General features: G+C 40.4%; 1 protein-coding gene and 1 long non-coding RNA gene across 5 annotated transcripts in view; one reads left to right on the top strand and one right to left on the bottom strand.

The window, feature by feature from the left end:
- The window catches only part of IQCH (IQ motif containing H), a 218,586-nt gene that overhangs the window by 103,072 nt on the left and 103,347 nt on the right, over window positions 1–12,167 (top strand). For all 4 annotated transcript variants that reach the window (XM_025918866.2, XM_086711018.1, XM_025918865.2 and 1 more), the window contains 2 exons: window positions 7,573–8,124; window positions 8,830–8,896. In XM_025918866.2, the coding sequence (XP_025774651.2) occupies window positions 7,573–8,124; window positions 8,830–8,896 (619 nt within the window). The remainder of the gene's footprint in view (window positions 1–7,572; window positions 8,125–8,829; window positions 8,897–12,167) is intronic.
- Window positions 109–12,167, bottom strand: part of LOC147580286 (uncharacterized) — a 135,310-nt gene continuing 123,251 nt past the window's right edge. Inside the window, exons 5-6 of the long non-coding RNA XR_015252735.1 lie at window positions 7,829–8,073; window positions 109–4,671 (exon numbers count right to left, since the gene is read on the bottom strand). This is a non-coding gene — a long non-coding RNA (uncharacterized LOC147580286). The remainder of the gene's footprint in view (window positions 4,672–7,828; window positions 8,074–12,167) is intronic.

A 12,167-nucleotide genomic window follows, 5' to 3' on the forward strand; every position in this document is an offset into this window, starting at 1 on the left:
ATTATAATAATCATTAATATAATAATTAATTATATTATAATTATTTTAATTATAATAATTATTTGTTATTAATAAGCAATAAGCAATTAAATAATTTCCTGTTATAAATCAAACTGCCATGAACATTTTTCATATTTCTATATAAATCTTTGTACTATTTAAGCTACTTTTTTTTAGAGAAAGAGCAAGCGAGAGCACGTGAGTGGGAAGGGTAGAGGGAGAGGGAGAGACAGAATCTTAAGCAGTCTCCACGCATAGCATAGAGCCCAACATGGGGCTCAGTCTCATGGCCCTGACATCATGACCTGAGCCAAAATCAAGAGTTGAACACTTAACCAGCTAAGCCACCCAGGCCACCCATAAGCTACTTGACCGTTTCTTGGTCAAGGGTATGGACATTTTCAGATCCAAGTGGTCTGCTGGTGTTTCAAAACTCAAGCTGTGAGTTTGCAAATAACTTGTATGATCACAGAACAGTTTTGTGCTGTAAATCCAGCCCAAGTGGCTATGAATTTAAATTGTACTATTCACTCCTTCCTTCCTTCCTTCCTTCCTTCCTTCCTTCCTTCCTTCCACTAATCTTTGTTCACCTTTTACCATGTGCCAGGAAGTGTACTAGGCACTGGGGATACAGCAGTGAACAAAACAAACCAAGTCTTTGCCCTCTTGGGACTTATATTCTGGTGAGGAAGGCAGATATTTAATATAATGTCAGGCAGTGATGAGTGCTATGAATGAAAATAAAGTGGAATACATATGTAGGTTTAGCAAATGTGAAAAGGTGGGGGGTTACAAGAATTTTGCAAGTATCTTCTAGCCATCTGGGATCACCAGACTTGCTATGTACACATTTTTCTGAAGAAAACTGTAATGTCAAGCTTTACTTTGGTGACAACACAGGTCCTTTGGGAGGCTCACTCATTCCTTTACCCATAGAGAAGATGATGATGGTTCTTTTCTCAGGAATATAGGAACCCAGGCTTCTTTCCATTCCCCTTCTGCCAGGTTCCCTGTACATATCCCTGTCAGGTTCCAACCATCAGTCATAATTGTCCTCAGTGGTCCTTATCTATGTCACATGCTCTCAGAAAATATTAGAAAGGTAGCAGAAAAAATGAAATCAATGCAGCAGTAAAATGAGATGGGTCTCTAGAAAAGGAAAGTTCACATTTGACATATACACCATTTAAAAAAAGTCTTCCTGATTTTGTTCTGTTTGATCTTCAACCAGAATTTGATCCATTGAGTGTTTTTGTTCCACAGGAACCTTTTTTTCTCCTCAGAAAGTGTTTCAGAGTTCAGGAAGATTCATTTGAATAAACATATCTTTCAAAGCGATTGCAGAAATTAGCCCTAGAAAATTGCCACTCATCCGAGCGGCCTTTACACACAATTCTCTCCCTTTGTATGTCTCTGCTCAGTGAATTCTCTGTTTTTGCCTTTTATCCTCTTTATAAAGCTTAGGGACTCTGACTCTCATTTTTAATTGACAGTTATAGCTTAAATGCAATTTCTAGGCCTTACGAACTGAGAACTGTTTTGGGGGATTTGCAGACCCTGAAATACTGGAATATCACTCTTTGGGGTTCTCTCCCCATGACCACCTGTACGTATAGTTGGTGTAAACAGCTCTTCCTCTACTGGTTTGTAAATTTCTAGAAAGAGCTTCCTATTTAAAAAATAGAGGGGAAAAAATCCCTAGGTCTTTCTTATAGTACATGAAATGACTCAATTGAAGATATATCTTCAATTTGCTGGCTCTGCTAACTCCAGGAGTTTATTAAACAACACATACCAATTAATAGGTCAGAGAGACCTAGGGTATCAAAATCACTTTAAGTCAGAGACACTTAGGGTATCAAAATCAGAAGCACCTTGAATGATCCCCTAATGGAAACAGCCCACAGGAGAGGTGACTTCCCAAGGCCGTGTAGTAACGTGGTAACACCCTAGATCCTATGTCTTCTCACTTCAAATCCCTCACTTTTCTTCCATGCCATGGTTCATTAGCATGTTCATAGGGGTTAGTTGAACAGGCCACTTTCCAAATAAGAAAGAAATAGCAGGTCCAGACCAGGTCAGCTCTGATGAAGCAGGTAGTAAAAGGAAGGTTGAACAAGGAGAGCACAGCTTGGTAAGGGGTCCTACAGGACGTTCTGGACAGTTAGGGCTTTGGGCATGGATGGTATGGGGGAAGGGAAAGGTGACTAGTTATGTGGTCTTGGGCAAATCACCTAACCTCTCTGAGCCTGTTTCCTCATCCACACTAATAACCTAAACATGACTGGAGGTAAGACACTGTGAAAGGCTCTTTACACATATTATGATCTTCACAGCAACTCTGCAGGAATCTCTCATTTTTAGAGATGAGAAACATTTAAATTCAGAGAGGATGTTGTCTTAGCTTGGACCACCGTAACAAAATGACATAAGCTGGGGGGCTTACACAACAAACATTTATTTCTCTAAGTTCTGGAGGCTGGAAGTGCAAGATTAGGGTCCCAGTGTGGTTAGGTTGTGTTGAGGGCCCTCTTCCTGCTCTGCAAACAGCCACCTTCTTCCTATATTTTCACATGGCAGAGAAATCATCTCTCTTGTCTCTCTTCTTATAAGGGCATTAATCTCATCATGAAGCCTCCACCTTCATGACCTAATTATTTCTTAGAGGCCCTGCCTCCAAACACCATCACACCAAGAACTGGGCTTCAACATACAAATGTTATGGAGACACAAACATTCAACCCATAGCAGATGGTAACTTGCCCAGGAATGTGTAGCAGACAGCGGCAGAGCTTGGACTCGAACCTAGGTGAGTCAGACTGTAGGGCCAAGGCTCATTTCTCCGAGCCCATAATAGCCTATTGAGTAAAACAAACAAACAAACAAACAAACAAACAAACAAACAAAAAAGGCAAGGCCTTCATGCTCTAAAATTCAGGACTGTAATTATGCTGAATCCCTAAATCCTGATTAGATCAGCTACTCTCTCTGAATATTATTTATATCTTTCAAATAGTGCTGACAATCTGAGGTACTGATATCTGTTTTGTACAAAGCTTAACACATTTCAGACTCTTAACAATTATTAAAGAACAGGCCAGACCAATGGCCTCCCTGGTTTTCAGGAAAGAATGAAAGTTCCATCTCTGAGAGTCACTTCACTCATACTCTGAATGTAAGCACTCACATAGAGCCCTAATGGCAGGAAGAATTTATTCTTTTTCACACAACAGCGCTGCCAAAGCTAATTAATCATGGATATGTTTGAGTTTTGGAGAAACTGAACATCAGTTTATGGATTCAAAAGCAATTTTAGTCTGTCCTTCTAGGCAAATCCTTCCCTAAAGATGATATCCATGTTGGATTATCCCATATACTTGACCATTTACCACCAGGAGATCTTGGTTATATCTAATTTAGGGATCCTCAGATATGGTTTAATCCTGCATCCACATGCTATCCACATGTGTGAAAAGAACATTTTTCATAAAGACATTCATCTTAGAAGTACATGCCTTTTTTTCCTAGAGTTTTTCATTGTGGCAGTTATTTCTAAAATTTAGGAGGTAACACTGGGCCTATCTTTTTTGCTTCCCACTTATAGCTTACCTGCATATGTAATCATCATCTTGCCTTCCTGGGTTTTGTTTGTTCGTTTGTTTTAAATTCAGAGTTCTTCCTAAATTACTGCTCCAGAAACTCTCAAAATTACCTAATTAGTAGTAACACTTTGCAGATGATGAAGAGCATTTCCCAGCTAGTCGATTCAGTTAGTTAGAGCAGGATGCTAAACAATGCCACAGGTTTGGGCCCTGGTGAAGGTGTGGCCAGGAGCTCAGGAAGGACCAGGAGAGCATGCGGATGGCATGACAGAGAGCCATCTCCACTAGAAGGAAAACAATATTGCTATTCAGCAACATCATGTTGGGAGTACAGCATATCTTAAAAACAAAAAAACAAAAAAAAAAAAGGGAGAAAGGGAGGGAGAGTGGGAGGAAGGAAAGAAAAGAAGGAAGGAATAGAAAGAAGGAAGGTAGTCGGAGAGAAAGAAGGTCGGCGACAGATAATTGCAGACAAGTTCATGGAGATAAATAGTAAAGGAAAAATAGCAGAAGAAACCGGAATCTGAAGGCTGGCATGACCTTTAATCAGGGCTCTTATTCCTAGCAGGCTGTGAAGCAGCTTTGTCTTTACCTGCTCAATGGATCCCACAATGCTGATGCACTGCTTTAATTTGGGAAGCCTTCCTCTTGAGAGACATGTCTTTTCCAGCTCTAAGTGTGAAGTGCTCCCAAGTGTGGCATTCTCTGTGACAGATGTACTACAGTTATGCTTTAGCTGACTCCAAACCCATAGCTTCCCCGTGCCTGAGTGGTCTATTTGATGTCCAAGAGTGTGTTTCCTTGGAGAACAGGTCTTTACTGGAATATCATCCAAGAAGGTAGGGAGGTATAATCCCTTTGTTCTCAAACAGCCACTGTTCAATTCTGTAACCCCATTCCCAAACCAGGGCTATTCTTTCAAAAGGTCTGAAACTCATTTGCTGACATACATACACGCCCCACACCTACACCATTTGCAGGCACTGCCTGAGAGAGACTGGAGCCCTCTTCTTTCAGAATCTTCTCCCAAGGTTGCTCCATTTTCATCGATGGTCCCAATTCCACGAGTCTCTGTAAAGACAAGGAATTTCAAAAAGGGTTTAATATTTCCCAGGAAACCAGGTTCTTGAGCAATTGTCCCATCCCTAGCTGCATTTCCTCTAGAAGCCTCAGGGTCTCGTTAACAGGATCAAAAGTGTGACTGGCAGGACCAGCCAGCTGCAGACACGTCCATCTGTGATGACTGTCCGTGTCTGTTTGTCACTGCTGAAGCATGGCCATTCTTCTCTTGCTCTAACCTTCCCACCATTAGAAGCCATTCGTGAAGGAAGGCAGAAACGTACCCACAGGCCATTTCTGTTGGAACCTGTGCCACTTGCCATGACTTCTCCTGCCAGCGCTGATGTCTGCTACACAAGGCATTACTTCTCCAACTCTCTCTTGCCCATCCAAGAATTCGTTTCTATCCACCAAACAGTTTACATTCTCTCTTGATGCCTTGAGAAGGTCAGAAAGGGCTAGGGTCTTGGCTAGAAGACTTTTTCCATCATTCCTATGCCTGTCACAACTCTTAAGTTAAAAGTGTGCAAAAAGTTCACTGCCATTTAAAGTCTGCCTCTAGGGGCGCCTGGGTGGCTCAGTCGGTTAAGCGTCCGACTCTTGCTTTTGGCTCAGGTCTCAGCTCAGGTCGTGATCTCGTGGTTTCGTGAGTTCGAGCCCCGTGTAGGGCTCTCGGCTGACCTCGCAGAGCCTGCTTGGGATTCTGTCCTCCACTTTCTCTACCCCTCCCCCACTAGTGCTGTCTCTGTCTGTCTCAAAATAAATAAATAAACTTAAAAAAAAATTTAAAGTCTGCCTCTAAAGTTCAAGGAAATCCCTCCTCTTGGACTTAACACTTGCTTTTCAGCATTTTTACCTGAGGTGACAGTCTAATTATTCCACTGCTTGAGAAAAGAAAAAGAATTTGAAGTGTTTCTTTTCTTTATTTAAAAAAAAAAATTGTGCTTGTTTATTGTGCTATTACTATAAATGATCTCTTGGCTTCTTTTAGATAGCTTTCTGCCTTGACTTTGTTAATTGATACCAATTAACATTTGTTTAGTAGAGACAAAGCATGAACAATCTAACAGTTATACTCAATCCAGTGCTGTGACATAATGGTTATTGATTAATTACTCGGGTCTTTTTTTTTTTTTCTTTGAGTTCTCTAAAAACTCTTCAAAATGCAGAGAACAATATAATCCTACAATTTGGTAAAGATTGGTAAATGGTGACATATTGAAGACAATCTGTTCCTTAAATCCCTAAGCAAGAAGCAATCAGCACAGTTAGTTGATACCTGGCTTACAGAGAAGGCAGAGCCTGAAATATCCATGCCCACCCTTTCCCCTCCCAGACCATTAGGAACATTTAGACCATAGGGCAGAGTGTCGTTTTTCTAATGCAACAGGTTTCAATGATGAAATATACTGATTTCACACTGGACACAGACACAACCAAAATTTCCTTTTCTTTATTTTTTTGAGGGATATGTGTGACATATATCACTGTTGTCACCCAAACCTCTTTGGATTTTATTTTTAATCACATCTATTCAGTTTTTTCATGCAGAAAAGTATAAGGAAAAAAACTGTCCATGACCCCATTCTTAGAGAACCCTCTTGACATTCAGAAGTAAATGTAGTATGTTTACATGACTTAAAATTTCAATCAGTACAGATGGGAGCAAAATAAAAAACCAAAGTCTTCCTTAGTTTTGTTATGAGATTTCAGATTCTCTCTACCTGGGGACAACTCCAGGTATGTCCCTAAGAAGATACGAGATTTAAGTTGAAAATAACAAATGTCAAGAGAAACCTAGAGAGTGGCAAGGGTGAACACACACAGCATAACACTCCTTGTAAAAAAAAAAAAAAACAAAAAAAAACAAAACAAACAAACAAAAAAAAACCCTCCTGGATCCTAACAGAAGGTGGCAAAAGAACTGTAAATGTTGGAAAGTGACGACCCGTTAGAAAGTCAGAAGAGGCAGGACAGCTTGATGCACACATTTGAAGTTATAGTCAAGACTGCAAAGAAAGATTCCACCCTGCTTTTCAGGACTGGTGGATAACAGACGAACAAGAAAGCAGGAATATGATTCCACTCATGAATGTGTACAAAATGTAAATCGCAGAGACTATGGGTTGGCTGACCATATCAAATTAAACTAAATGCATAACTTTTATATGATCGGTTTCTTTAAACAATTTTGTAACACTTGTATAAAAAACTTAATAGCTTTAGGGGCGCCTGGGTGGCGCAGTCGGTTAAGCGTCCGGCTTCAGCCAGGTCACGATCTCGCGGTCCGTGAGTTCGAGCCCCGCGTCAGGCTCTGGGCTGATGGCTCGGAGCCTGGAGCCTGTTTCCGATTCTGTGTCTCCCTCTCTCTCTGCCCCTCCCCCGTTCATGCTCTGTCTCTCTCTGTCCCAAAAATAAATAAAAACGTTGAAAAAAAAAATTAAAAAAAAAAAACAACTTAATAGCTTTAAAAAAAAGTTAATGTTTATTTCTTTGAGAGACAGAGAGAGAGAGAGAGAATGAGTAGGGGAGGGGCAGAGAGAAAGGAAGACACAGAATCTGAAGCAGGCTCCAGGCTCTGAGCTGTCAGCACAGAGCCCAACGCGGGGCTCAAACTCACAAACAGCGAGATCATGACCTGAGCCAAAGTCAGATGCTTAACCGACTGAGCCACCCAGGTGTCCCCAAAAATTTAATAGCTTTAAGTAACCTCTAAGATATTCTTCTGTTGATGCGTTTCATGAAAAATCCTGGCCAGACTTTCCTATTATGACATGTTTGTAAGTCAAAACTAGGATCCATCTCTTCCTAGCATTGAGTAATGAATGATGATGTGACAGTGTGTGTCTTGACAACTCATTTGAAAAGGTCACAATTATATTTCATCTCTGGTGACACTTTCTTTCTACAGGCCATGAAAGTCACAATATCTTCTAGAGCTGTGCAATCACCATGGGAGTATGACTTCTCTATTTCTAATGGTGTCATAGACACGACAGCCCCGGACTTCTCAGCATTCAAGGAACATTTTAATTTATCCTGGGGAAGTATTTTTTCTCTCTTGGAACACATCAAGAAGTTTCTCAGGGACTATGCAATACCAGAAGTTAAAATAAAAGGAAACAATTTGGTAGCCTTCCTTCCAGAGTTTGAGCTGAAGAATAAACTTACCAGATATGACTTTCTCTCACTGGTAGAGAACCCAGTTCACATCCAAATGATGTTAAATCTTCCGGGCCAAAGGTACAAGGGCCAAGATGGAAAGTCAGAGGCTGCCATCAAGATCCAAGCCACATGGAAATGCTTCAAAGCGAGACAAATTTTCTTCATTTATCGCCAGCAGAAGTGGGCTTCAGGTGTGATTGCCATCGCGTGGCTCTTACATTGCCATAAGACCCGAGTGAAGAAGATCCTGCAGGAATCACGTGAAAGACACCTGGAGAATTTCCGTATTCGAGCCAAGGTACACAAGGCTGCCAGCTGTTAAGGCAGACCTCTTTTTCTAAACATTTCTTGCTTGAGCGATTGCAGTAAGTTGTCTCTTCATCTTCCCTTTCTCTCTCCAACTACCCTCCCCCTCAGCCTCTCTCTCTCGCCTTCCGCTCCTCCCCGTGTATGATGCACAAACCCTATGTGTGTTTGTACATCATATTTTAGCCCTAACCAGGAAGCTGGCTTTTGCACCTGTAAAATCTATTGCAATTTTTTCTATAGAAAAAAAGTCCCTTCACTTTGACTATGGTAGCTCTGTCAGAAAATCAATGTTTTAACTGCACTACCTTTTCTCCCTATATATACCTTCTGGCACTTCAATTTGCTAGGAAAAAAAAAATCCTCTCTTGTCTACATTGCTGTCACCACTTTGTCAGAAAGTATTTAAGTTTGCAGACAGCCTTTTAATTAGTGCTCACAATTTCATTTATGTTTGCTTTCTCTTTTTTTCATTCATATTCTGTTAATTAAGTGAGCTGCCTCTAATCTTCCCCTGCCAGTAGCATCATGTAGCCACCTAATTAAATTAATTGGGGAAGATGTTTTAAGTATGTAATTAAATCAATTAATATAATTTATGCCTGGCTTAACTGTACAGTGGAAAAACAGCTGAAGTTTGACTAGATGAATCCACTACAGCTTCCTGTCACTGATCAATGCTCTTCTTGATTTTTAGCATCTGGCAGCCAACTGGAATCGCATCAGGACCTCCAGGAGGACTATTATCCATATCCCATCATTAGGTATAACACTTTTGCCTGCAAATCTATCAGCAACCTCTATTACCCACCACATTATGGCTCCTTGATTGAGTTCAAGGAAGGCCCCTTGTTTTATTCAAATTGGTCTCGGCAGGAAAATGTTCTCGACATGATGAGAGTAATAACACAGGGCCCTCGCTCGAAACGGCGTTTAATTTGGGGATTAAGCAAATAAAGTCATTATGTGGGGGCTGCTATTCAGTGGAGAGGTGATTTGCTGTAATTCGCTTTCATCTGTATGAAATGAACTAAAAAGTTGTATTTTTTCCCCCTGAAATAACAGATAATGTTTTCGATCTTCTTTAATGATAGAAGAACACAGGCTTGCGTGTGTTGTTGCTGTTACGCCAATAAGCCAGGATATTGCTTGTACACTGTTTTTAATCAAATGTGCAGTCAAAATGATAAGCTACATTCTCTGAAATTATTTAGTTCTAATTACGAGCAGATGGGATGCTTTATTTGCACCTAGGGCGCCTGAGCAAAAGGAAATGCTGTGTGAACAAGAATAATTAAGAAGTTGAATAGTGTTTTTTGCGCTTAAATAATCTGCAGTTTCATGTTAATTAGCACTAATGTAATTATTTAATTACATTTATGAATTGGGGAACTTAAAAGCTGTTGTCTGCAACACAGTGGTAAGATAGGTATGCCAAAACGACATTGGGAATCTCAGAAATCTGCACGGGAAGTTCCTTTAAAACATGAGCTGCTGTCAAAAGGTGTGGGGTGGTCTGCCTCCTTATTTTTGTTTTGTCTTGCTTTTTAACCTACCTGGTGTGTTAAAAATTTCCTGGGTGAGGCCAAATGTCCTAAGCGGACTTGGGAGTTTTGACAAACAGCAAAACTCATCACATCTGCATCGTATATACTACTGGCTCTTTGTTAAGGCCTTTTAAGTAGAGCGATGCATTAAGTAATCTATTGTAGTAGAATTCTAGGTTGTAATTTATTTGTGCTCCTGTGTGAGTATATGTGTTTGTGTACCTATGTACAGTATAGAGCATTTAACGCATTTTAACAGTAATACAAAAAGCAAAAAAAATTTTTTTAATTATTATATAAATATAATTATCTTTTAACTTAGGGAGATATTAGTAGTAATAAAGTAATGCAAACTTTCCTAGAATCTAGAGTACTTACATCTAAGTACTCCCAGAAAAGTTAAGAAGGTACTTCAGTTGCAGTCTTTTAGTTTGGGTCTTTTTATGGCTCGCAGAAGAAATTAGTTCCTTCTCAGGATGTAAGTGAGGTAAAACAGATCTGAATTTCATTCCAACTTGGGCTTTTGTTTTGGTGGGACTAGTTTTGCACACAAAATTAGTTCACACTCAGAAATTGCACTTGTAACTGATTACAACCAGAGAGGCTAATTGCAGACACAATTAACAGACTTGAGTCCTTGGAATAAGGTGCAAGAGCCTTTCGCTTCTGCAACTGTGGACCTGACCTGATATTACGTGGGAAATTTTGTTGTGTTTTCTGTTTTATTCAAAACCAGAAATAAGGGCACATGGATGGCTCAGTTGGTTGAGCATCTGATTCCTGCTTTCTGTTCAGGTCATGATCTCATGGTTTGTGGGACCAAGCCCCACATGGGGCTCTGTGCTGACGGCACACAGCCTGCTTAGGATTCTCTGTCTCCTTCTTTCTGTGCCCTCCCCAGCTCGCACACATGTGCTCTCCCTCTCTCTCTCTCTCAAAATTAATAAATACACTTTAAAAAACCCCGAGAAATAGAACAAGCCCCCTACTTTGCAATGTTGACAGCATGAAGGTATTACAGTCACGATTTCCACAAACTCCTTCCCTCCACCTCTGACCCTTCAAACCCCCGATGCAATCAGCCCTGCAGAGAAGTCTGATAGAAAAGAGCCTCATCCAAAGTGGTAAAATTTTGAAAATAATGAGCAATAATCTAAACTGGGTAATAAAAAATAATTTTAAATGAAAACATTTTAAAACTCCAAAAGGGTTTGCTGCATATAGATTAGGTAGAAAATAACCTAGTCAAAAACTTGAATTGCATTATTTTAGATATGATATTAAAACTAGCTTTCAGGGTGCCTGAAACTACAGCGACTTCAGCTCAGGTCATGATCTCCCAATTTGTGGGTTCGAGCCCCGTGTCAGGCTCTGTGCTGACAGCTCAGAGCCTGGAGCTGCTTCAGATTCTGTGTCTCCCTCTCTCTCTGCCCCTCCCCTGCTCACGCTCTGTCTCTTTCTCTCTCAAAAATAAATAAATGTAAAAAAAAATAAAATAAAAACTAGTTTTCTTCTAGAAGACATATTCTCAGTTTAAATAAACACATAATAAATCTGAAAGTCTTTCCTATTATAGTAATTTTTGTTTGTTAACAACATAACCCATTTTTTAAAACTTTTTTTTGAATGTTTTTATTTATTTTTGAGAGAGAGAGAGACGGAGACAGAGCATGGAAGGGGTGGGAGGGGACAGAGAGAGAGGGAGACACAGAATCTGAAGCAGACTCCATGAGCTGTCAGCACAGAGCCCAATATGGGGCTTGAACTCATGAGCCGCGAGATCATGACCTGAGCTGAAGCACCAAACAGAATAACCCATTTTAAAGTTTATTTATTGGGGCTCCTTGGTGGCTGAGTTGATTAAGCATCCAGCTTTCAGCTCAGGGCATGATCTTGCAGTTGGTGAGTTCAAGCCCTGCATCAGACTCTGTGCTGGCAGCTCAGAGCCTGGAGCCTGCTTCAGATTCTGTGTCTCCCTCTCTCTCTGCCCCTCCCCATACGTGCTTTCTCTCTCTCTGTCTCTCAAAAATAAATAAAATGTCAAAAAATAGAATAATGTTTATTTATTTATTTTTGAAAGACAGAGTGCAAGCAGGGGAGGGGCAGAGAGAGAGGGAGAGAGAAACCCAAGCAGGCTCCATGCTGTCAGCATAGAGCCCAGTGTGGGGCCCGAGTCCACGAACCATGAGACCATGACCTGAGCCGAAATCAAGAGTCCGATGCTTAACCGGCTGAGCCATCCAGGTGCCCCAATAGCCCATTTTTTAAAAAAATGCTAATCATGCATCTTCTGAGAGATAAGAACAATCACGTATATTTTTTTCAACTAAGCATTTAAAAAGCCCAATCACACACTTTCACATGAGAAGAATACTTGGGCTCTGATCAAATAGTATTTGTTTCTACATTTAATGCTTTAGGTTTTATAAAATGACCTGTGGCTATTAAATTAAGTTTAAATAACGTTAACCTGTCACTTTGAATTTAT

Source organism: Puma concolor, chromosome B3, assembly GCF_028749965.1.
Source record: "Puma concolor isolate L17-30 chromosome B3, mPumCon1.1.hap2, whole genome shotgun sequence".
NCBI lineage: Eukaryota > Metazoa > Chordata > Mammalia > Carnivora > Felidae > Puma > Puma concolor.